Raw genomic sequence first — 26,866 nt, 5'->3', positions numbered from 1 at the left:
TGCAGTAAGCTCTGACAGAGTGACCATCGGGTTCTTGGTCACCTACCTGAGTAGGGCCCTTCTCCCCCGATCGCTCAGTTTAGACAGTCGGCCAACACTAGGAAGAGTCCTGGTGGTTCCGAACTTCTTCCATTTACGGATGATGGAGGCCACTGCCCTCATTGGGACCTTCAAAGCAGCAGATATTTTTATGCACCCTACCCCAGATTTGTGCCTAGAGAATCCTGTCTCGGAGGTCTACAGACAATTCCTTGGACTTCACGCTTGGTTTGTGCTCTGACATGCACTGTCAAGTGTGGGACCTTATAAGACAGGTGTATGCCTTTCAAAATCATGTCCAATCAACTGAATTTACCACAGGTGGACTCCAATTAAGCAGTAGGAACATCTCAAGGATGATCAGTGGAAACAGGAAGCACCTGAGCTGAATTTTGAGCTTCATGGCAAAGGCCGTGAATACTTATGTACATGTGATTTCTTAGTGTTTTTTTTTTTTTATTAAATTAGCAAAACTCTCAAAAAAAAACAAAACAAAAAAAAAAACCCACAACTTTACACGTTGTCATTATGGGGTATAGTGTGTAGAATTTTGAGGACAAAAATTTATTCCAAAATGTGGAAAAGTGAAGTGTTGTGAACACTTTCCAGATGTACTGTAAAAGCTGCTCACTAGTCACACACAAAAGGCAAGTAATTTTCCCTGCATGCCAAAAATTAAAAAAAAAAAAATTAATTTGCACCCTCCAGCTATAAATGAGGCCAACAATGTTTAAAGAATACAATTTATGAGAGTCTTGAAGTGTTGTTCTTTAAACAATTAGATTTTATAAATAATTGCAATTATATTCCCCTTCATTTTCATAGTTTGTTGGCACAAAATAATCTGTTCATCACAAAACATTCCGTGCAAGGAAAAGGGGTTCTCATTCTGTCTTATTACAAGCAGTGACAAACAGCAAGCCAGTAGTTGCTCTGTCATATTTAAAGTATGTGCCACAAAGCATGATCCTCAGATGCATTGATCTGGAATGGAATAAGCCAGATATTTGTGCCCAAGGCGAAGGCTCCACAATGTATGGCAAATCTCAATTAAAATACAAATTCAAATGAAACCAGGTCAAATGTTAGAGAAGGTCATCCATGGACACAGATTATCTCCCCCCCCGTCCCATACAACACTGCAATGTTACTCTTCCGGACTTCCACCGGTAATTCAGCGGGCACCCCTCACAGCACCTTTGTATACATAATAGTGAGTGCCAGTATTGAACTGTGATGGATAGAGAGATCTATCACACACACTGAAGTACCAAAAATCGGATATCAGTATGTAAAGGTAATGGTAGGTAGAGTCACCTTACAGAGACGCCCAAACCTGCATCAGTTGTAATCTAACATCTTGTGAGTCAATTAGAACACTAGCTAGACTGTTCATGGTAAGGCAACATGGAGTATCGCATGATAGTGGGTGCCCAGCGAATGGGACATTCCATTTCCAAAGTTGTACAGACATTCAACATTTCTCGATCTACGGCATCACGCGTGTACCAGGAATACCTCATGGAAGGAATTACCCACCAACGGGCGCTTAATGATCATGACCAGCAGCATCTGGACAAAATGGTCTGTGGTTACAGACAAGCGACACTGGCTCAAATCACATCCCCATTCAATGCAAGAGGTACCAGACTTATATCTAGCAGGTCAGTGCAGTGATCTTTAGCCTTCATGGGATATGGGCACAAACCAACCAGTATGCCCGTTAACACGACACCGGACACAGCACCTCACCTGGGCTTGTGATATCGCTAATTGGACCCACATGGAATGGCATCATGAGGCGTGGTTCGATGAGTCACCTTTCCAGTTGCTTTGGACTGATTGTAGTGTTAGGGTGTGGCGCAGATCCCATGAGGCCATTAACCCCAGTTGTCAACAAGGTACCGTGCAGGCTGGTGGTAGCTCCATAAATGATGTGGGGTGTGTTCGCGTGGCATGGCTTGGGTCCACCTGAACACTTAACTGACCAGGTGAATTGCTTGGTGACCATTTGCAGCCCTTCACAGACTTAATGTACCCACCCACACAATGATAGAATATTCTACAAGGATAATACCTCGTGTCATTGGTGCGAAGTTGTCCAGAATTCGTTTGAGAAGCATTCTGGAGAGTTCCAAGGAATGGTGCAGCCACCAAGTTCGCCCGACATGAATCCAACTAAGCATTTATGGGATGTGATGGAGAGGTCCTTTCGCACCCAAGATCCTGTACCCGCGTACTCAGCAAATCGCACCACGCATGGCGCAAGGCATTGTGTTGGCTCCCGTGCCTCCATAGGATTGCATGGTACGATCGCAGTGCGCACCATAGCGTATCATAGCATAAGCTACTGGTAATCGCATGGCGCATTTTGTAGCGCGATTGGCAAAGATGTAACAGGTCAAATCTGTACAAATATCAGGGAGTTGTGGGAAGCTAATCAGATGGCATGGGTCAACATCTCTCCAGATGTCTTCTGTCCACTTGTGGAATCGATGCCACACAGTTGCTGGGTCCTATATGATACTAAGCATCTATCCCATGACATAGATAGATGGATATCTATCTGCACAATTTAAAAAAAAAAAATTTCAATAGGAGCAAACACAAGTGAAGATCATTTAACAACGAACAGGAACAAAACTGCAAGGCTACTATGGGACCAGGCAGTTAACTAAACAGCCAGCTTAGTCAGTCTGTAATCCGATGTATTTTCACTATGGTTGGTAATAATCATCCAAGACTCCCTAACCTGGAATAAACAGTGTACTGAAATGCAAAGTGGGTGCCTGTGGTAGGTCTTGACATTACTATGAATACCTCCACCCAAAACCATTGTACAATTATATCAAGTCTTAAGCTGCATACACACGGTACGATCTGTACCAACGACAACTTGAAAGATATCTTTTCAAAGAGAACTTTCAGTGAAGTCATCCTGCCACATCTCTGAATAGGCAAAGTTGACAATATCGTGCAAGTTGGCTTGCATGTACGGACGATCATAGATATCGATAATGCGGGAACACGAATAGTTGGTCGGTCACTGCATAAAAATTAACGATATTGTTAATAAGTATCAGAGGGTGTACGCACCTTTATCTGGATAAAACAGGCAAAAAAAAATAATAAATAGAGATAATAGATAGATATATATCTATCTATCTATCACGGTCTCTAAATCGTATTTGGGTTAAGTAGACCATCATAAAGAGACCCCCCCTCAATTCACTGCGATGCTGAATAGTGCAGGGAATGAGTTCCCAGAGCTATTCAACTGTCCGCATCACGCCCTGCACTTATGTTGGGAAATGCAGGTAACGGCGCCTAAAGCCGGGTGTTAAGGCGGAGAATGCTGGTCACCGCGACTAAAGTATCGGTAGCGATGCGGTAAGCCTGAAACCAACATTATGCCACTAGTTTAGTATGATTTCTGCTCGCTATTTAGGAAGGTGCGAGCAGAAATACTCTTGTTGGGGTAACAGCGAAGCCAAAAGAACAGCGCTGGGAACTCATTCCCAGCACCATTCAAAATCGCATTGAACTGAATTGCAACCATTATTTATTAGTGAGAAGAAAAGTTAATAAAATTTCTTTTTTTTTGGTATTTTACAGTTAAATCACTTCTGAAAAGGCGACATACAGTAGAGATGAGCAGTTCGGTTTTAACTGTTCTTTTTGCCAAATTAGCGCAAGTTTGGATTTCTCTTACTGGCTACCCTGGCTATCCAAAACACGCAAGAGCCAGATAGCCTATAAGATGACGTTTTCGAGAAATCAACATAACCTAGTAACACTCATCTCTAATATCAAAAAGGAGATAAGGTAGTAAAAAGCTACCTCCATTAGGATTAAACGCACTCTGCTGTAAAACAAATACTGTATATGACAAACATATTGCATATCTAATTATTATTTTGTACCAAATTTGTGATAGCATGTAGCAGAAAGAATGTAATTGTATCAATAATAATAATTTTAAATTAATATCAATAATGAATCTGGTTATTGCTGAATGATGATACAACTGGGGAAAATAGAAGAATTCCTCCATAACCCATGCAAATAATTACTTTAGGCCTCAAACACACAATGGTCTTAAAAAGTTAACACGACCACACCGCATACAAACTTACTTCTCTCAGAGAAGGCGGCATCGGAGTCTTCGTTTGATATAAAGTTTTCAGAATTTAGTTTCCCAATATTGATTTTCCCAGGTTCACGTTGAGGATGCTTTATTGCAGGGGAATAAAAAAGAAAGAAAAAAAGTCAGCTGTCTAGTCACAATAATAGAGTTACATAATATCAGGATAGACCAGCAATGAGTATACAACACTTCTACTGAGCATTCACCAGTCAAGAATGAGTGACTGAACAAACATTTATGTAGAGACTGTGATAAGAGTTCCACTCCATCAGAAGCAAAAAACTTTGGGGTCTCAGGCCTTACAGTGCTTTTCAGCTAAAAATCTATACAAGGGGGTTTGGGTCGTTGGTCACAGAACACATGGATCCAAGACAGTGAAAGTTAGCCTCAGTCCAACCTGCAAAATAACTTGACATTTCTTCCAAACTGCTTTTTATTGGCATACATATAAATTCTACAGCTAATTGGAGGCAACTTTCTGGTCACCAAATGGAGCAATTCAATTTTTGCTCCATTCGGGCGCCAGTGTCACGTTTGCGCACCCAAAAGCACAGCGTTTAGCCGTATACATTAGCTAACCTGGTCTCAAGTCCTGGTTTGGGCCCCTAAACTTCCATTTGGATGCCCACAGCAAGCAGAGATGTGTGCAGCCACAACTATTCACGCCCAAATGGAGCAATAATTGAATTGCTCCGTTGGGTGCCCAAAAGAAATAGTGGATAAAGCAATTGAATTGCCCTCATTGAGCGTGCTGGCTGTATCACTTAGAGGTGCATTTTCAAACCTCAATTTCCTGTACCAGTATAACAGGAGCCTCACATTTCTATCACCATTTAGGGCCGTATTCAATTGAGGCAAAATAGTCAGTCTTCGTCGTCGTTTGAGAATCGGCCGTCCGATATATCAGCTGCGATCAGCCGATTTGCAGCAGATTTTGCCAACGACAGCGAAAAACGGCAGTCTTTCGCTAAACTTTTCTCCAGCCTAGGGCAGGCGAAAAACAAATTAGCAAAATCCCTATTTTTGGGTAAAAATGTGGGAAATTCTTACAGAACCCTTCTGAAAAACTTTAGCTAAAGTTTTTTTCGTAAGTTGCATACTTTGGCGAAAAGCTGCCACTGAAAATTTGTCAACATTTCCCCCCCCCCCCGTGAAAAAGGGGTTTAACGTATTGGGTCTGGTATTTGAGGGCCATAAGTATGCGCCAAGTGTTTAAAACCTCGCACATGGCTGGTGCAGGTGTTTTTTTTTCAAACTGCTAAAAACACGCCTACGCCAGCCACGTTCGATGTTTTAAATACTTGGTGCATCTTTATGTCCCTACGACATACCAGCCCCAATACATTTTTCATGAAAATAAATAATTTTTACAGAAATTTCAGCTGTCGTTTTTTTGCCAAATTACGCATTTTACGATTATTATTTTTTTTCACTAAAGTATCATTAGGGGGGGGCTGTCCAAAAGGGTTCTGTAAGAAATCCCCACATTTTTTCAGAAAAAAAAAAAAGAAGATTAAACATTTTCCCCCTTTTTTTTTTTTTTTAGAATGGAGAAAAGTTCTCCATTTTTACATGAAAAATCGGCGATATCGCTGCTAATTGAACCCAGCCCTTCGAGTCACTGATTGGTTAATGTCAGCCTAACCATCTGCTGCTTAAACATAGTTAATGTAATCTGAAGTGGGAGCAGCTGAGCTAAAATAATCAGCACAGGTAACACCGTGACTGGCCACAGGTTCCTTGAATCCCACTTCGCCTGCTTATTTGTGGTGTTCCCCATTTTAAAGTAGGACAATAGATGCTTTAATACTAGTTAAAGCTGAATTTGTTGGTTAACAAAAGAAATTAAAAAAAAAAAAAGAAAAAAAAACCCATTTACTGGATACAAAGTATAACTTTCACAAAACCTATACATTACTGGTTGCTATGGTTACAGCACATTTACACTTTGTTGTTAACACTTGGCATGTCCATGTCACAGCTACCATGTAAACAGATTTACATTCCTAATCCACTGCCAATATAATGAACAAAAAATAGGTCTAGATGAATAAGTATTTTATTACACTAAAAATAATCCTTTTAGATATGTATGTTCTAGGTAACCAAGCCTGCGAAACTGCAACCCATCAAAGCTGGAAATCATAGGTTGGCGGTTCCCATGTTAATGTAGATATGCAACATCAGTCTTCATAAAAGGAACACGGCACTACACCATCATTCTAGGACGTTCAGGACATCACTGCGCATCATTTAACACTAAATATTTATTATCATTTTATTATAGTCATTTATATAGCACTTACATATTACATTACACTTTACAGAGAATATTTTAGTCATTCACATGAGTCCTTGCGGAGCATAAAAGCTGTATATCTCACACACACGAAGATTATTTTAGTGGTTTAACCCTATTAGCATATTTTTGGCTTGAGTGAGCACCCACAAAACATGGGACATACCGTACATACAAACTCCACACAAACAGGGTCCAGGTGGGAATTGAACAAATGACCCCAGTGCTGGTGGCAACAATGCTAACCACTCTGTACCCATGTTGCCCAATAGAATTACAGGATAGTGCCTGAAATACACTACAATGGTATCTTCATCTGGGGCAGGGACTGCAGGATTCAGCAGCTAGCCAGGATCTAGGAGCCAGACAAATCTTTTCAAGAGCCAGGTAAGAGGTGCATCTACTGACGATAACTGAAATACCCGCCACACGGTGCTTAGAAATTATCCAACCCAATAGATTAGCAAAGTATACAGAAGACTTGTACAAAAACAGAGCACCCTGATGAAGACCACCACTGTGTGAAGTAGGAACAAACAGCATTTACACATGAAAACAAGTCTTTAGTAGCTACATGGTTTCAATTTACTCAGTAAAACAGGGCTTTACAATAACTCCATTATCTAACTTATAGAAAGAAACTCATACATAGGCAGACACCAGTCCCTTCATACTGCCTGGAGCTTCAATTCTCTTTAGGTTTCTTAATGCCTAGCAGGGCCATGGATGAGCTATGGCCAAGAATGGACCTGTGTTACAGTCCACAAAGTGTTAATCATCTTTAGTGCTGCTGCTCAGATCCCTGCTGTTAAACCCAGTGTTGGGGGAGGGAGATTTACAGTCTATGACCTCATAATATAGCTGCTCTAGGCACTGTAACCAGAGCCTGGGATAGGGGAACACAGGGATAGGAAGAGTGAGCCACAAGGAGTGAATAGACTGTCGCTGGACAATGGCCAAGCTATAGGGAGCCTGTGTATTAGATTTCCCATCAGGCGGAAGGCAGGCACACCCAGGCAGTCATTATCTGATGGGAAAAAAAGTTGGCTCATCAGAAAGCATGCATGCTGAGGGTCACTTCTGCCCATTTAAAACTAGAACCTTTGCACATCTGTTTAAGCACTTAACACCTGCAACAGGTAAAAGGGAGAAAAAACACCAGTTTTATTCTCACTTTGAAATGTTCCAAAAAGCCTCAGTAAAACAGAAGTGGGTTATTCCTACTCCTCTGCAAGTTCCCATAAACATAAATGGCATCAGCCTAAAAGAAAAAAAAAAAAACCTAAAGCCGATACACTACATAAATGTCCAGCTCTAGCAAGAAAACGCCCAGAGATGGGAGTACCCTTGTTTGTTGCATGCAACAATACACTATAATGATCAAGCAGCTGCAAATAAAAAAAAAAAATTATGTGAAATCCTAAATCAAGCCATGTTCTTCGTAAAACAATACATGGATTTTTTTTTTCTCATTCAATTTCAAGAAATAATAGTATGAGTAAATTACTAAAAGTTGTAAAGGTCAAAAGATATACACAATTGTGACTGTTTTGCAGTGGGAGGCCAGGTTGTTCTGTCAACACGCAAGACAGAAATTAATCTATTCCCATAATCTACTTTATCCCCAAGTAATCAAATTAGCACACAATTGCATATCTACCATACCAATCTGGACCCTAGCAAGCTGACACTAGTTACTAGCAGAGCTGGATTCCACTGCGTGAAGCCAAACATCTGCTGCTACAAGAATAAGAAAAGCTACTTTACACACTCAGCAAGATAGACACACACAGATATAACACTGCACGGGCAAGGTCACGTCAGATCCTGTGCACAGTGTGTATTTGTGAACAGGAGACACAGGAAAAGAAAGTAAGCTCACAAGCCGGCTGTTTCCTGATCACAGGAGGCTAAACACATGTTGGATTCATTCTCAAAGTGCTGACATGACTTTGCTAGTCAGGTGGATGTTTAACCAGAGACATGGCGGATGTCATACAGAAGGAATAGTTTCTTTGGCAGATATACAGTAACCACGAGAAGCTAAGGCCAAAAGAGGGGAGGGAGGGTAAATTACTGCTCTGGCTTTTGCAGTTCAGCAATTTAGCATGAAGTGCTAAAGGCATGCTGGGAGTTCTAGTTCAACAAATAAGCGAACAGTTATCAGTGCATGCTATAAAGAGAATTTTTGAAAGAATTTCAACAGTACAATGGGTGAAAAGCTGATCATTTGTCCAGACAGAATAAAAATCTCCATGTTTTCCTGTTCAGCCCTAGACATTTGGCTGTGCACGCAGCTGTGCGAGCTCACTACAAAGTTTGGCAACTGCAGATACAACTGTTGAATGATCTGCTGAATGCAGACTGGAGTGTCTGAAGTTCCATCTGTCTCGAGAGCAACTGGCTGAAACAAAGGGGGGGGGGGGGGGGGGGTGGATTTGGTTGTGACAAAATAAAATTATTTTCAATAAGAATAGAATTCCTTGACAAAAGCTTACCTTGTGGTTGGCAGGTTCACCTTTCTCAAACATCATCTTTAGGCTGTTCAATGGGACATTAAACTTTTCAATCTTCGGAGAAGGTTCAGGGGTGTCCAATGTCGCAGTGTCCAAGTCCTGCTCCATATTTTCAACCTCAGTGGAGTGAGAATGGAGCTCTGTGGCACTGGGGTAGCGGAAACGGCTTTGTTCCTGTACTGGGGAGCAGACTTTGGTGGTACAGACTTCAGAACGGCTGGCAGAGACTGTCTCAGTCTTAGGACTGCTGACCCTTTGCCTCTGCGCAAAGCTGACACTGTGCTTAACTTCCGTCCGAGCAGGAGGACCGGGGATCTCCCACTTCTTTCTCAACACGCTCAGGGACCCCCGATTAAAGGACTGAGGAAGAGTTTCTGTGTTCTAAAAAGAGTAGAAAGTGAATTCCAGTGAGTATTGGAAGTGCCTGCCTACAGTTAAGGAATAGTTTTGCAGAACAGGAGGAGATCCACATCCAAACAGCTTCTAAAGAAAGTTTGGTCTAAGCCACATGTAAAAAGCATTTAGCCCAGGGGGGTTTAAGAGGCGGAGGAAAGATTGGGCAGGAAGTTTAAAAAGAAAAAAAAAAAAAAAAAAGAGGATATCCTTATATGGACAAACAGATGGGAAGAACAAGGAAAAAAAATGAAGTTAAAATGACTCATTTATAAGGAAGACTCTATGAGAGGTAATGAGACAGAAAACTAAGTAGAAAATCAAAGTACGTTCTTTTGTCCTCTAGCAGTCTCATTCCTGCTGACACATCTGGAACAAGAGTCTAGGATACATAAAACTAATAAACATTAAAAGAAATGATCTGTACTCAGCAAAATAAAGACAAACCAGTCTCTATACCAATCGCCAGGCAAGAACAACGATTGGAATCCTGTGCCTAAGCCACTTATCCCACATAGGCATGCACACAGACAATACTAAGGGGGCGTCCCAATGGCTCCTGGCATTTATGCACCCTATGAACAAGATTATTATACAAGGAAACATTAAACAAGCCTTCCAGCTGCCATAATGGGGGCCTACCTACACAAATAAGAAGGTGGTGCAAATACGGTCCAGTGCACAATTTACTGTGCTGTAAAACAATGCTCCATGTCTTCACACAGTGATTTTGTCGCAAAAATGGAACAACCATGATTGATAATAGAAGCTAGGAAGCACTGTACCTGTCGTTGCTGCATTACTGCGGCCTCCGTGTCTAGAGGAGCCACCGGTATTACTGCAGCTGCTGTGACAGCCTGCCAGGCTTTATAGAATTAGATGCGATTAGCAGCTATATTGGGACTCTAAAGTCTCCCACCTCATCATGTTAAAGAAAACAGCACCATCTTTGTTACGTAGTGACAGGTAAACGTGCAAAGTACAGAAACTTTGGTGGGCCAAAAAAAAAAAATGGATGCCATGGCAACAAAGGCTAGATGGGAAAAGGATCACCAAGTCACCAGCTGAAGCAGAGGAAAAGTGGACCCAGTATACCTCTTGCAGAAACGAAAACTCATGTTTTAGAAGTTATAGCAAATGATACTTTTCAGGCTTGAGGTCGCTTACGTTTTACAGACTGAATATATGCATTAATAAAAGTAGAAACAGACAATCGTAATTTGTGGCACTTCACAAAAATAGCGCTTTGATTGCAACACGGATTTTGCCTCCATTAAATGAGCACTGAAACAGACGCCATATTTTTCATTAAGGTCAAAGTTCATGTAACAAGAAAATCTCATTATGTCTCCCAAGTCCTACATTATCAGATAAAAAACCCTCACTTCTAAGGCAATCAATCTGTGCAGGATTACAGCTCATCAGCCTCTTACTCATACCCCCCACTGTCCCATCCCAGGCATGTCTGACAGCCAAGGCAGCCTGAGTGATGTGATTACTCAGACTGAATACACAATGGCCTCCAGCAACTTTCAGTAGCTCTTGGGCAAAGTGCCCAAAAAGGACCATCTCACAGAAAGATAATACACACAGCAAGCTCCGAGACCCGATCTGGTTAATAAGAGAGTCTGGAAAACCCCAACCCAGAGCATTGGAGAAAGTACCCAACATTTTATTGCTGCAATCATATCCAGTCACAACCACAAAAAAACTTTATTAGGTAATGAGTAGGCATCACTAATGACACAACTGTCCAGTCTTTATAAAGCACCACATTATTCCGCGCAAGATGGAGGAAGTAATATAAAAAGGACATCTAAATCCGACAAGCAGTATACAGATTCCTGCACATACAATTTCAACCAGCTGAAAATGTATTTATTTATTTCTGCGTGTAAAAAAACTCAATACTTTTGCAATTACTGCACAAGTTGAGCTAGGATATGCCCCCCCCCCCCCCCCCACCCAACTTTCTGCCACATTTAATGGCTTACTGTGGTTGCTGGTCCTGTATATGCTGGAATCATGACACTCAATACTCTTTGTATGACGCTTATTAAAGCTGGTTAAGTGCTAATTCTACCCTCTTCATGGACTGGCCACACTCGCTCTAAAATCAAGCATTTGGAAACCCCCCCTCTAGAAATCCTGTGTTTGCCACTGATGTCCACGAATTTGCAATAAGCCTCTCATAATTTTTATGGTGCAAAACTTCAAACTAGATTTACTCCCAAATCTACAGGGAGTAAAAATAAATAAATAAATAAAATCTAGAAAAAAAGCCTGTTTTTATCAAGCCTTTAAGTCAGTGATGGCATAGGGAATCTAGTAACTGCATATTAACAGTGGGTCCACTTATAGACGGACAGTCAACTAGTGATCATTAGGTTATAGCAATAAATATTAGAAATCATGACTGCAACAAAATTCTTTATGCATCAATTCCAGCCCATGATGCAAAGCAGCCATTTTGGAGAGAAATGGTTTCTGGGAGTTTGGCTGGCAGGATATATAAGAGGGTGGTGAAGTGACCCGCTTTTCATACTATACAGATATTTATTGCGCTACATATATTGTCAACATAATAAAAATTCCTATCGCTGTATGCAGAACTGCTGACGAAATAAGGGAAAAAAATAAAAATTCCACACATTACATGCTATTCAAGGTTGCCAAGTACAATGCCCCCTCCCCCCCACCAAAAAAGTTTTCTTGCCAGTTATGGGCATCAAGCAATTCTATAATAAAGTAGCAAATTTCAGACTTGAAATGAGACAAACATTAGCAGCCGTGATCCACTGTTTATTGTATCTAATCAACAGAAAACCGGCACCTTATCAGAAAGCATGCAAATCGTATTTAATCACCAGCTAGCAAATTTGCATTGGTCTCATCTGAATGTGTATCAAAATGACGCAATCACAAGACACCACATGCTGTTGAGGTCATCTGTCAATTAGATTTATGAATAAACCCATAAAATAACCCACTGACTCACATGTGTTTTTTTTTTTGTTTAAACCCCACATCCACAGCAAATCAAAACACACACGAAAAAGTAGCAATGATCACCAGTGTAGTTAACTCTAGGCAATAATCTCACCACATTTACATTAGAACATTTGTAAAGCATATTACCAACCGTATAAGACTCATGCAAACATACATTTAAAATGGATGACCATATGCAAGGACAATGTAGATAATGGTGTATGGTTAGATTAGACCAGGGATGGGGAACCTCAGGCCCGGGGGCCCAATAAGGCCCCTGGAACCATTTGGTCTGGCCCTTGGAGCTTTTTTCTGCTAGCCTCATCTTGCTATCAGGGTGCCTATAATGGCACCCTGCAGCCAGAATCTATGCAGCAGTGCCGCCTGGAGCGTCTTAAGGGCCCTTCAGACGGTCACAGCCCTACCCTGCTGATCAGGACATTGCTGTAATCACGGTCGATTGTGGCCTAGCCCCGTGTGACATGTAGCCCGCGAATAATGTTATATATATCATAATGGCCCTCGGCAGAAAAAAAAAAGGTTCCCTACCCCTGGATTAGACAGTCACCAGTAGGAAGAGCTCAGGTAAAAGTATGGCTTGTCAGTTTTGTGATTGTGTGGATACAGTGTTAGAAATGCAAACAGATGCACATCCATTTTTTGAAGTAGGAAAAAAAAAATACTGAATACAATAAAATGTATACGAGAGTTAACATTGGTTAGTTGAGTTTGCCACCAAATTATGCAACCTCACAAAAACATATCAGTGTTACAACTCCCATATGTAGACTAATCCTGACGGACACCTGTATGTCCCAAAAGGTTTTCATACCAATTTACTTGCCCGTAGATGTACTATATATAAAATTAAATTCTACTGCAAAATAGGTCCTACATCTTAAACTACACGCAGATGTTGCCACCGCCAACAGAAGAGAGGGAAATTAGTAATCTTTCTTTCTGGAACCCCCATGCAAAGTCCATCCTGGGTAAGGGTTGTGTAATACATAAGGTTATTCCCCTTAGGGTATCCATCAGCTTCTTGACCTCTATACAAATATTTCAATCATTTGATTTGCATGCTTGTTAGTTTGCAGACACGGAAGAAAAAAAAAAAAAAAAAATTCAGTACACTCCATATAAGCAATTCTCAGCATTCCCTGAAGTGTAAGGCCAATTACTAATGAGAGCAGAGTTCCTGCACTGTAAACTAAACACTGGGACAGGAATGGAACAGTAAGGGATAGAGCATAGTTTATTAACCCTGCAGAGTTTCTGACTATAAACACATAAGGTGGAAAAAGCGGAGAACGACGTTAAATTCTCCCAAGCACGTAAGGTTTTGCACGGGTAATCACTTTATTTCTTCTTTGGAAGGAACACGCTCAGACTACTTACAGTTTTTTTCTTTTCCACACTGGCTTCTTCAGCAGCTTTCTGATACCTGATGGAAACATGAGAAGAAGAAATAATGTAAATAGAATAAGGGCTAACCTCAGAGGGATTATTTACCTGTGCAGAACAGTCATCTACAGATGTGCCCTTACTTCGCTTTGCTCACAGCATGACTCATTCAATAGAGACATTTTACATACTGTAGCTGTTTCAATAGCAAAAAAAAAAAAAAAAACACAACACGCAATACCACCTTACAAAACAATTAGTAGATTATCCACTACAGATTACCAAATATTTGCTATTTATTATTATGTATGCAATGTCATGACATGATTTTCCACATTAAGTCACAGTTAGTCTGGATGGATACGGGATGCTGGCACTCGGGATCCCGGCGGTCAGAATCCCTATAGAGTTAGGATACAGACACCGGTTGGTCGGTATCCTAACCCTCCCCCTCTCTCTACCCAAAGCCTCCCCGATGCCTGAACCTAACCTCCCCCCAGTGTGTAGTTAGGTGACCAACGGACTGAATGCCGCCAGTCTAAATCCCGACAGTGAATGCCCACCACGGGACTTAAGATAGGCGCCAAAATACTGACGTCTATTTTAAACAAGATGCCGGAATCCAGCTATGTGAAACCCCGAACAAAGCAAGTCCAGCCACTCTAGCTGACAGCCGCAGGGGGGGCCTGAGAGTTAGGTTTAGTCGTCCCCAGGGGGACTAAGGGTTAGGCACCCCCCCGGGGAAGGTTAGGGGCGGGAAGTGGGGGTTAGGTTTAGAATTAGTGCTGGCACCACCCCAGAAGATTTAGGGCTGGGTACCACTAAGAGGGTTCGGGTTGGGGGGAGAAGAGAGGGGAGGGTTAAACTACTTACCAGCTCCAGTCGGGATTTCTTCAGGTCGGGCTTCGCTGTCGAGATTTGAACCTGCGGCTGAACTGCAGTTTAAAGAAAGGCCAATAAAATGGCATGCCACTGCACCCCTTAATGTGGAGTGAGATAGGGGGGTCTTTGGAGCAACACCAGTACACGCTGGCAGGAACAGTAATAGCCACTGTTACACTAGGACACATCAATGCTCTGCCAAGTACCTTTCATGAAAATGCTGCCAGGGGGACATGTTCTATATTAGACCATTCACAACCTCATCCCCACATTTCCCATCCACAACTCCAAAAACAAAAAAAAAAAACGTTTACATACTGTATTAAACATGTGCAATGTACAAGATACTTATTTTGTATTAGTAGGTAAACAAGTGCATCTTCTACTGTAAATATTGTCTGGAATAGTCAATTCCACCTTGTGTCAATTTCCTCATGGTATAGGACACCAATAAATCAATCAATAGACCCACTTTTCAACAACTTCCCCAGTTAGGTAGCTCCCTCCCACACCCACTTGTACTGAACGGTCCGCCCAGTCACGCAGACAGTGTTGTCAGGTGGGAAACAAAATATCTGAACCACTTGGACAGTGGTGTGCAATTTGAGACACATGACTGGATTGGCTGTAGCTCCAGAAAGCCATGGAAACCCGACTGAATTGGGAAGAGTACCTAAGAAGTTAAATACTGAATTGATTTTATCTTGGGCTGCTGTGTGTTTTCCTGTCTAAGGCTGCAGTTTGTCACCAGAAAAGTCAACATTTTCTACAGAACGATGTTATAATTTGGAGCCATGAACTATACGGTGACTCCAGGTAAGGTCCAGGGATTGGTCTTACCTGGGCTTTCAGGTAAACAAATGGGTAACAAAAAAGAAGAAAGGGGGGGGGGGGGGGATTTGTTTGGGGAGGACGGACCCACAACACATCGATTTCCAAAAAAAACCTATTAATTTTACTTCAACGCAGGACATTGGCTAGGTGCACACCAGTGTGGTGTCAAAAAGGCATGATGGTCGTTCCAATTCCCCTTCTTCCCAGATCACACAATATAAAGCATACACTCTATGTAGTCTGCCAAATGACGCATGATATATTATGGTCGGAGCATTCTATGCAAATTATCTTTTATCATGTACACACTAAGCAATCATCGCATAGATCAGGTGGCAGGTCAGGTGATGTCTTCAGAGGACAGATTGGACCAATATCTCTTGTGGTCTGCTGGCCGATCATACACACTTCGTGATGTGCACCACCACATGGTTCATGACATCTTCCCATCTGATGTGCAGCACATGAGATGTGATGAACGACACAGAAATGTGCGATTGAGTATACACGCTATGCAATGTGAACTATAGGTCGTTCCAATTTGCCTCAAAATTACACTGTCTAATATAATCGCCTAATGTGTACCTGGCCTTAGCTCTAGGACATCTCATTTTACACAAAGAACAAACATTTTTAAGCAATCTGATTTGTAAAGAATAGAAACCAAAAGTTGCAGTTCATATAGGAAAACAGAATTGCTATAATGAACACAATTTGATGAATGGCTAGCTAGAGCAGATTATGGCTATCTTTAGGGGCGATTAAATAAAATATTTATTTCCATCTTTGACAGGACTTCACTTAACGCCTAAGTCAGTGGTTCCCAAAGTGGGTGCCGTGGCACCCTGGGGTTCCTCAGGGCACTTGCAGGAGTGCCTCGGGTCGGTGGTCCAGTACCAAATACATTTTTTTTTTCGTCAGTGTGTTAGGCAAAACCAGTGCTAATGGCTGCCAATAAATAAAAAAAAAAAAAATTGTGGCCAAAAAGAAGCACAGCCCTGTCAACCAGCGCATAATTGAACCGAAGGGTGACATACAAGTACAAATTACTACATTTAAATTTTTGCTGTATTTCTCAATAAGAAACTTTTAGATGCTGGACTGCCATGGACAAAATGCTGATACTCTAGGGCGCCGTGATATGAAAAACTTTGGGAACCCCTGGCCTAAGTGTTAGATCTTCGTCAACGATGTTGTGCATCCCAGACTCACTAGCAGATCTGTATAGTCTCATCTTTCCTTTTCATGGATAAAGACATTGATGGCTAAATATCGATTTTGTATGCTATCCTGGCCCGAACCATCAGGACAGAATCTCACTGCAGCCTTGATGCTTAGTGATAATATTACAAACATTCCAAAGAGCAATAGGTAACCCATAACCCCCCTCAGTGACAAAAAAAAAAAAGTCATTAAATAATTAACTAGAGTAACGTGCTGTAGGCACAGCAATAAAAGCAGATGACTTATTCACGTAACAGAGGACAAGGAGGTATAATAAATATACTTGCTCCAAGCAGTCTTATGGGGACGTTCATTAAAGAGGTTCGTAATCAATACCAGGTATTAAACATGGAATCACATGTTTACAGTGACTATTTCATGCCAATGGCATGTACGTGTCAGCGAGCATACAGCATTATGTTGGCTCACCTAGTGAAGATAATAATAATAATATGGGGCCTTAGTTTTCTATTAATATATATATATTCTAAGGGGGGATACCAATTACCCGCAGCCAGCAGTTCAATGAGCAGGGTTAACCCCACATGTGGTCATCTCCCCTAGTGGACTTACCCCTCGCTGTTTCAGGAGCTGCAAGGAAATGTAGTGTTAAAAAAAAAAAAAAAAAAGGCACCATCGGTCGTTGCACAGGCGGGGAAACCATTTATTCAGCTGCTTGCCCAGAAAAATCGATGGGATTTCATGAGTTAAACCTTGTGGATCGTTCCGTGGATAAGATAGGTCAGCCACCATATTGTCCGGGTACTCATCTAGTGTGTACCCAGCATTAATATCATGCATTGGTATTTTGATTCAGTAGATGATTAAGGAATCTGTGGCACTCCAGCTGCTGTGGAACCACACATCCCAGAATGTCCTGCCACAATTTTAGCACAACCTAAACAGCAAGACTATGGCAGGGCAGGCTGGGATGTGTAGTCTCACAACAGCTGGTGTGAGACACGTTGCCTACCCCTGCAATAGATACCAAATAACCAATTTGATTAAACTTATGTCAGATAGAGATGTGGACAACTCTCCATATCTAAATATACTCACACTGTTCCTTACAATTAAGGATTAATCCCGATGAAATACAGAAAAGTAAAAGTTGGAAGTTGTGTCATACAGGAAGTGTATCCGGCAGCACAACGTTCCCCCATCAGGGTGACCGGAGCCCGACCCTGAAACCACGCTCTTTCCTCTATCAGTCTGACATTACTCCCCTCCTCACATCAGGACACTGGGCCTCAATCAGAGATGGACGCAATGCAGATATTTACGCAGTTGAACGATTATCCGTGATCTGCGCATACACCTGGGTCACACTTTGCATGCGTCATGTATCATTACTGTTGTTACTCAGTGAGGATTAGATTGACAGGCAGGGACCATTTGTAAGCAGCTACAGGGGAGGGAGAGCTTTAGGGGTTGGAATGAGAAACGCAGAGATGACGCGACAGCTTTCGGGGTATGTCTCAACCTGCGACTGCAATCCTGCCTGCAGTAAAAATGGCTCCAGCGTCTCAGTTCCCGCAGCCATTCTGTGCTACCATAGGGTTACTCAGAAGGCCGATTATCGACCGATCCTGCGTCTTTCAGTCGCTTGTATTTGGGAAGCCGACGGTGGGAGTCTCAATACAAATCCTGATAACTAACATTTGCATATTTTCGCACATCTATGGCGTCCAAACTTCGTAGGTTCAGCATTAGCGTCTGTCTCTGAATCAGGTCCACTGTCCGTCACATGCAGCCCTGCCCTCACCGATAAGGAAACAAGGGCCACCCACAAGATAATCACAGGCAACTTTAAACAATGCGCCTGATTCAGTAAGGATCGCAACTGCGATCACGAACGCAGTCTCACTGAAGATATGCTAATATCTGCGATCGCTATGCCATACGCATCCTAACATAAAGGACGCCCACCTTACCTTACACACATCCGTAATACTTAGCAAGACTGCAAAACCATCGGTAACATCAAGTACCATCACCTTACTCAGGAATTGCTAACCTCATCGCCCGGCGCGAGTACACAAGCTGTATATGGCATCGCAATGGATAATTTATGCACACCCCTGCAACGGCATTCAAATGCACGGACACACCTGCGTTTCGACAACCACCCCCCCCCCTCCCCGTCACCACCCCCAAACGGTACTTCCTGTCAATCACTCTTCAATGGGTCTGCGTAGTCCCAATCACAGTGGAGCGTTTGCGCACAAGCGCTGCGATACAGAAATCGGATGATTGCGTGCGTAATCGTAGTTGCGATCTCTGCTGAATCAGGCCCAATGTGCACAGAATCTTGCATTAATGAAGTACAGTTAAAATGTGTCCCCTCAAACAGTCTCCGTGTGTGCAGACTATACGTAACCTGCTGCACCCCAGAATATAAAGTCTACATCATTTCTTTCATTACCCTAAATGCCAAGAGTAATCCATGCAGAGGTGTAATAAACAGAGGCAACACTCCTCGTAATGGGGCTCTGTAGGACAATCAAGTGTGAAAATGCTCTATTTATGTTCTGTTAGGGAGGTCACTTATACACAGCAGTTGGACATCCAAGTTCTCTTCTGCTCATTGCCCCAACACAAACGTCTTTTCAAGGAGTGCTGTCTGCTGCATGGATGGGAAGCAGGGCGGGGAGGTGGAGTGGGAATAGGTATAATACACAGAGGGAGGTGGTCACAGCTGGAAACACAACAATGGTGATAGTAAAGATGGACGGTTAAACAGCAGTGTGCAACTTTGTTGTCTGACCGCGCTATTTGCTAAAAAAGATATCTATGGACTTAGGGCCTGATTCAGAGCCGCTCGCTATTTGCGGTCGTTCGTTCTAAAACAAGGGGTGGCTATTCAAATGAACCGTTCGCTAATTGAGGTCTGTTCACGCCTCTAAGTCTGAACGAGCGAGCAAAACTTGCGGTTGTAATTTTGAGAAATACGCCCCCTGGCCGCTCGCATCCTACGTCATGTCCGCTATTTATTAGATTAATCGAGTACATCGACCAGCGTATGAACTGCTCGCTATTCTTGTGGCTGGTTTTATCAACCGCTATTTTGCGAGCAGTTCGGAGTAAAAACAAAAACAAGTGACGTGGTCAATGACGCTGCTGTATTAATTATGCACACCCTTAAAACGCCTGTTTTGACCTTTAAGCACGCCTGCGATCTAATTCCACACCCCGTTTTCTAGCACCTTCCCCTGTTACCACCCACATACGCCTCCCTCTGTCACTCAAAATAGCAGGCCTTCGCTATATAGCGAACAAACGATTTTCGGCCGCACTGACTGGTTCGCGCATGCGTATTAAAATCCGTACGCATGCGCAGATGTGCGAACATCGGTCACAACGAGCGAGCGGCTCTGAATGAGGGCCTTAATACCCTACTGCACAACAGTGACGACTTTATCATCACCATTTTATAGGAACCACGGTAGTGGGGCAATAGTGTGGATCATGAGAAAGATCCCCCAAAAGCATCAGTAAGTAATAAAAGTCCTTTCACTTCTGCATCACAGCCCAGAGTGCTGCATTCTTATCACACATCATTGCCATGCAGAAGTATTTGGAAGGAGTGTGTGTAATGTATTCTGTCATAGGCCATCATGGTTTTCTGCTGGGTCTGCTAATCGCAAGAGAAGTGAGGCCCCTAACCCAACAAGGTTTAGGTTTTTGTTCCCATTAAATTTTAGGTGCATAGCAGGGGGGGGGGGGGGAAGTAATAAAATTACCTAAAAAAAAAAGAATTCTGCTTAGTAGCAAGAGTCCTCGTACTAAAGAAAAGATGTAAATGATGCACTGTGTAAATAGACAAGCTGCTGATGTAACCCTTATTTATAAACACAACTAATTTGCATTTCAGGGCCCCATTTGTGTTTTGTTTTTAGCCACGACTAACATTTTAAAATGAGAATAAAGACTTCTGGTGTAGCATGAGGTGAACCCACTACTACACACAGTAGTTGCAGCCATTTTAAAAACACAGCTATAGATGGTGTTGCCTAATAGAAGCCTATGGGTTTCTTCTCAGATAATACCCGGAGAGGCATCCAATAGGCTCCCTCCCAGTGTCCCCTGTGGCGCACGCATGTACAGAAGGACACCCAGATTATAAACCCGGAAGTTCTCACACCCCAAAAGGACAGCTCTTATCAGAATAGCTGCCCTTCGCGGTTTCAATAGCAAAACTACATGCATATGGCGTTAATAAACGGCGCTCTGCATGCGGTAAGTGGCGGGGATGCATCTCATTCAAAATGCGATGAGTCGGGAGGCTGCATTCTGGGGCCATTTTTTCATCACACACAACATGGCTGTCACTAGTGTGTGCAGGTGACTACTGATCCATTTTAACAAAATACCTCAGCCATTGCAAGATTTGGCAATAAACAATAGTGTATGTATGCATATGCAGTAACAGAATGAAAAGGGGGCAAAATACACATGTTCATAGCTATAGCAGCTTTTAAATAAACCATGGTACATACAGGTATAAGATTTTGTGCGAGGACATTAGTTAAGATATTCAGGTTTCTAATAATCACAATTAAAAAAGGACACTCATTTTGCAGTTTACTAGGGGGAGATTTATCAAGTCTTCTAAAGAGAATAAGTGTAGAAGAGGCAGCTTGTGCTACTGATTAGACAGTCCTCAGGACGCTCCAATCAGTGCTGCACTTACCAGTGCTAACTACGAATCGCGACCCAAGGCTGTCATGATGTCAGAGGCTAAGGAGGCGGGCTGGTACAGGGGGCTATTTGCAACACTATATACCAGCATGCATTGCCACAGTTTTAGCCTGCCCTAATAGCAAGACGGTGGCAGGGCAGCTGGGATGTGTAGTGCAGCTGGAGGGCCAAGTGTTGAATACCCCTGGTCTACATGTATAGGAACATAGAAAGCTGTGCACACGACTAATTTCAAGGGACTGACTGACTGAAAGAGTCAATGAAAAATGACACCATCAGTACACGCATGTATTTTAAAGCCCAATTATATACTCTCCTGTAATACAGACCAGTGTTTCACACACTACTAACAGGCGTGGTTTCCTGCAGCAAACAAAGGGAAGGGTTAACTGATTGCACAGAGAAGACTGACTAATCTTCCCAGGAGTGGTCAGGGCAGGATTCTGCATGTCTATATGTGCCTGAACCAGGTGAAATAAAGTTCCTTATCAGTAAAGGAATCATACATGATGACACAGCCCCTGCTATGAACAGCACCTGCTGTTCACAGATAAAATAACTTGCCAAAAATGTGATATCTTCAGCTAAATATGCAAAAAGATCTCACAAGGCGATAGCGTCCAGCTTATTCCCACAAATACCCCTTGTATCTTCTCAAAATACGTAAGCTTTGTTTCCTCCACTTAGGGGCGCTGTAGACCACTGTAGCATTCAATTACAAATAATGCTTCAAACTACATATACCTTACAGTTGGCCAGTCTGAAGAAGTCACATCTGTAGACTGTGCACTGTATTTAACGTAAAGGTCCCCATACACCTACCGACAGGCTGCGCGATCCTGTGAACGGATCAAAAACACTGATCCGCCATTCGGAAATGCCGACCATCAATGTTCTGCGATCCGTCGGAGGATCGTGAAATTCTCCATGTTAAATTTCACAGATTTGCAAATTGCAATCATATTTTGATCGCGATCAGCAAATCAGAGAGATACAACATGTTGGATTTCACTGATCCTGCAACTCGGCATCTCTGGATCGCTGCGATCAGTTGCTAGTGTATGGGCCCCTTCGTATGCAGGATCAACTTTTTTTTTTAAATGCCAATTAAATAACACACAAAAACAGAGTGTAAAATGTGTTTTCAATAGGTCCCGTTTTGGATATTTGTTTGTGGAGAAAGGTGGGACAATTACCTACTCAGTGAAATAGATTAAATTGCCAGAGCATGTGTAAACAAAACCAGAAAACATGACCTGCTGGGAGGACTTGAGGACTGGATTTGAAAACCTTTGGGAGTAATAAAACAAGATGAAAGGACCTGGCAACACTTTTGCACAAACATCTGTAAGATTATTAGGAGAACTTTTAAAATATGAACCACGGTTTTTCTTAAAGCGTACTTGTCAAATAAATCGTTATGGCAGCCATTTTGTGGTCTGAACTAATATTCACGGAACTCCAGCATATGAGCGACCTTCAGAAGCTTATGCACTGTGCACATTGTGGGTAATTACAGGGGGAAACCTTGCTTGCACCACTATGGGGCAAGGAAAAATAAGTGAGTTTATCATGCATCATATTAGCATGCAATGTTCTTTCTGAGCTCAACTTACTGATGTTTCCCAGTAATTCGATAAGTTGGACTTTGGCTACCCCATGATGTGGTTGCCTCTTCTGCATGTAGATAGAACATTAATGCTTTGATTAAGAACTGTTTTACCAAACAACTGTAGAACTTCCAGGTCTTATCCAAGCACTCACAGCCCAGTATAGCAATAGATGGAAATGGTTGAATAATGAACTTACTTGGAAAATCGTTCCATGATAGCAGCATTCTTTGGCTTTACAAGAGACAACTCCCTTGCGGTTACTCTGAGAGAATGTGAGGCCCACTGACCTCTTTTAAACCGAGAATCCATCTTCAAAAACCTAAGGGTTAAAAAGAGAAGATTAATCCTCAGGGGAACAAGCCAAAAAAATAAAAATTACAAAAGCAGAACCTTTTGCAAGTTATTCATTTGCAGAATGGTAGACAGGCCCAGAGCAGTCTTGCCTAATGGTCTGACAGCTCAGGTTGGGTGAGGCCAGTAACCATCTGTAGGAAATGTATTCACCAGTATATGCGGGAAGTAGTTATGAGGCTGCCGGTTTCAATCCAGACACTGGAATCCTGACTTAAAATAGGCGTAGAAATACCAACGCCAATCTTAATCTCAACGCCTGAATCCAGGAGGACGCATGCCCAAACGAAGGTAAGCCGGGGGCCCATAGGGTTAGCCGGGAGGGGGGGGGTTAGGTTTTGGTAAGTTAGTGTTAGGCACCCCTTGGGAGCAGGGTTAGGGTCAGACACTAAGGGGGGGAGGGTTAGGTTGAGGCTATAAGAAGGGAGGGTTAGGGGGAGAAGTGTGTGTTTGAGGAGGATAAGTATACTTACCCAACCCCTGTCGAGATACCAACCATCGGGATGCCGCTGTCTGTATTGTGACAGCAGGCATCCCGACATCCGGCATTACATACCCATCCGTATATACAGATAGGGAATATGCAGGTAGTGAGGGTTTGGCTAAATTTATACAATAAACGATGTGCATATAAAAACAGTCACCATACGAATTCCCTCAAATCAGCAGACGCATACATACAACTACTGACAGACAGGACTAGGATTTAGAAGGTTAAAAAGAAGCATTTGAACACATCAACCAAATTCTTGACGCGAATATTGTAATAAATAGATATCTATCTCTCATTCATAGTGATGCATACATAAACCATGTTCATCTAATCAATGCAAAGCCTCGACACACCCATTAACTCCCATAAAGCAAACTAAAGTTCCCGGGCTCTTACGGGAAATCAGCAGTTATAACTAAAACCCCCAGCGTGGAAGCAGATGTACAAAGTGAATCCATAGAAAAATCTCAGACACTTTTTTGGTGGCATCAACTGAAACAGAATAGAGAGAGGACATTGTAACCTGCAGCCTTAAGCACTAGACAAACTTGTCACACCCAAGCGACCACAAAGCTTTTCCTATGCATACTGCCCTCATTCCTGCTGCATTTGTCATCAGACGCACTTGCATACATTAACTCCATGCTGTAGCTCTACAAAAGGAGGTTACAACATGTCCAAGTAGAACAGTGCATTCCACTGGAGCAAGCAGAAGTCCCTGATCCAAATACATGTGAATAACGAATAAATATCGTAATGCAACCCCCCCCTTGACCCTTTTTTTTTATATTTAATTTGCTTGCACATATAAAGTAGTAAAGTAAAGTGTAACTCAAGATACAATTAGGGGATATTAAAATAGGTACAAAGATAAGCTTGTCGTAACAAACAAAAGGGGCGATTCAATTCAGCAGGAGTTGAATAGTGCCGGGAAGTTGGTGCCAGAGCTATTTAATTCAGCGCGCTGTTTAGTGCGACAATTACGAGTTAGGTCGGTGAATGCCGGTTCGTGCGACTAAAGTGCCAGCCGTGCTAAACCAGAACACGGGTTCGTGGTCGGCACTTTAGTCGGATTTCTCACACCCTCAGGAAGGTGCGAGAAGAAATTATTTAGTCGACCCAACAGCGTGCTGAATTGACTAGCTCCAGTACCAACTTCCTGGAGCTTTTCAACTCCCGCTGAATACAATCACCCCCAAAGTAAACATGCATCCACTGCCAAAAGATCAGTACATAAAAGATAAGAAATAATTGACAACAGGTCTGGGGGATTATTTTACAGTTAACAAAAGCAAATCTAGATGGCAAAACATGCTTAAACTTCACATTAATGTACCCATTACACACAGGTTATGAAATGTAACAATATTCACCTAAAGAACAGTTTCTTTCCGTTTATACTATGTACACTATGCAATAATAGGGTTGGTTCTATAATCTCCAAGGGTGTACGTAGCTCCCAGGGCCGATTATCATTCCAAAACCAGTCAGATGGGATGATTGGATCTGACCTGTTGCACGGCACTTCACCAGAGCGACGACTCCATACCCTGCACATTTTGTAGTCAGTATGAATTTCCCATCTGTCCAACATTTCTGCCCATAGTTAATTTACAAGTGTCACCTTTGAGGGCATAGGGCAGATAATCGTTTGGATTGCAACGATAAATCACTACACATGAAATCAGATGTTCCCAAGACAGCTCAGTAGCTCATAAACTCGGTCAGATTGTAAAAATTATTCAGCATAAAAACTCAATTACTGTACAGTTCCATTATGTGAAAATCAACAGGAACAAGAACTACCCTTTTACTGTATATTGTGAACACAGAAGATGAAAAAATAAATACAAAAATAATGGTACTACCTACAAGGAGATATAAATTCCAACTATTCAGCCTTGGGGAGAGGAAGATTCCAAGCTACTCATTAAACTGCAGATATTAATGATGTGGATGCAGGTGCATGACTGAGGCCAGGGTAGGATCAGGTTTCTGACCTGAGCTCACTAGAACAAGGGAACACAGCCACCTGCTATTAGTATCCATATTATTACTATTCATATGGGCAGATTGAACCAAACATGCATGCACTAATCACTGTGATAACTACTGGCACACAATATAGATACCCGACAACAAGCTAGAGGAGCAGCACAGTACTTATTACTAGTAGCAGCTATATAGACACCTGCAATAAAGTAGTGCACAGGACCTGCACAACAACTGAACAGCCACAACGCAGTACTAATATATATATATATATATATACATACACACACACATATATTATACTAGCTATATAGTCATGCAAAGATCAGATGTACACACACAGCTCCCCCAACTCACCGTGTGTTTATATCTCACGTATGTGCCGGTAAGGTGTGAGAGCTCTCTAGTGCTGCAGCGCCGATCAGACCGTCACTACCGCACCTGCTGCTAGAACTGCCTGACACTGACTGCTCACACCTGCGCCTCCGCCTACACCGTAGCGTCACCGGGCACTGCCAGCCAGAGCCTGATATAAAGGGGCGGAGATCGCTCAGCGCCATCTACAGGAGATAGGCGGCTACTGCTGTGAACCGTCTCAAGTAGAACTGTGCCTGCATTCTGATCAATGTGACCTGGTTGGTTATAGTGGGTTTGGTCATACACTCATATAAATATCCCATAGAAATGTTTCCACATACACTTATCCCTGTGATTTCCTTCTGCAGCGCCAGTCGACGCTGGACTCCAGGGAGTAGCATAAAATAATATGGGTGTAGGGTGTGTGGTGTGGGGCCCCTGGACCAAGGGGGCCAAAAATGCCAACAATCAGGGCCAAAACTAGGGTGGTGCAAACAGTGCCATGGCACAGGGCACCGCAGGGCAGGGTGCGCTGTTTGGGCCTGTCAATTTTCCTGTTTATTATTATTATCTTCTGGCCTCCCCTATCTCTTCCCTGGCACGGCATGGGTACCCTGGATTCTGGCATTG

At 42.5% G+C, this 26,866-nt stretch overlaps 1 protein-coding gene across 3 annotated transcripts in view; it reads right to left on the bottom strand.

Annotated features, from left to right (window-relative positions):
- The window catches only part of LIMA1 (LIM domain and actin binding 1), a 39,130-nt gene extending 12,763 nt beyond the window's left edge, over positions 1–26,367 (bottom strand). For 2 of the 3 annotated variants that reach the window (XM_088469126.1, XM_088469127.1), the window contains exons 1-5: positions 26,237–26,367; positions 23,240–23,362; positions 13,784–13,829; positions 8,984–9,382; positions 4,176–4,272 (exon numbers count right to left, since the gene is read on the bottom strand). In XM_088469126.1, the coding sequence (XP_088325252.1) occupies positions 4,176–4,272; positions 8,984–9,382; positions 13,784–13,829; positions 23,240–23,352 (655 nt within the window). In that variant the 5' untranslated portion in view covers positions 23,353–23,362; positions 26,237–26,367. The remainder of the gene's footprint in view (positions 1–4,175; positions 4,273–8,983; positions 9,383–13,783; positions 13,830–23,239; positions 23,363–26,236) is intronic. The other variant, XM_088469128.1, reaches the window with a different exon arrangement.
- Between the last annotated feature and the right edge of the window lie 499 nt (positions 26,368–26,866).

This window comes from Taudactylus pleione, unplaced genomic scaffold, assembly GCF_031769625.1.
Source record: "Taudactylus pleione unplaced genomic scaffold, aTauple2 ptg000089l, whole genome shotgun sequence".
Lineage (NCBI taxonomy): Eukaryota > Metazoa > Chordata > Amphibia > Anura > Myobatrachidae > Taudactylus > Taudactylus pleione.
The sequence above is the reverse complement of the archived record's forward strand: the minus strand, read 5'-3'. Positions and strand labels throughout refer to the sequence as shown.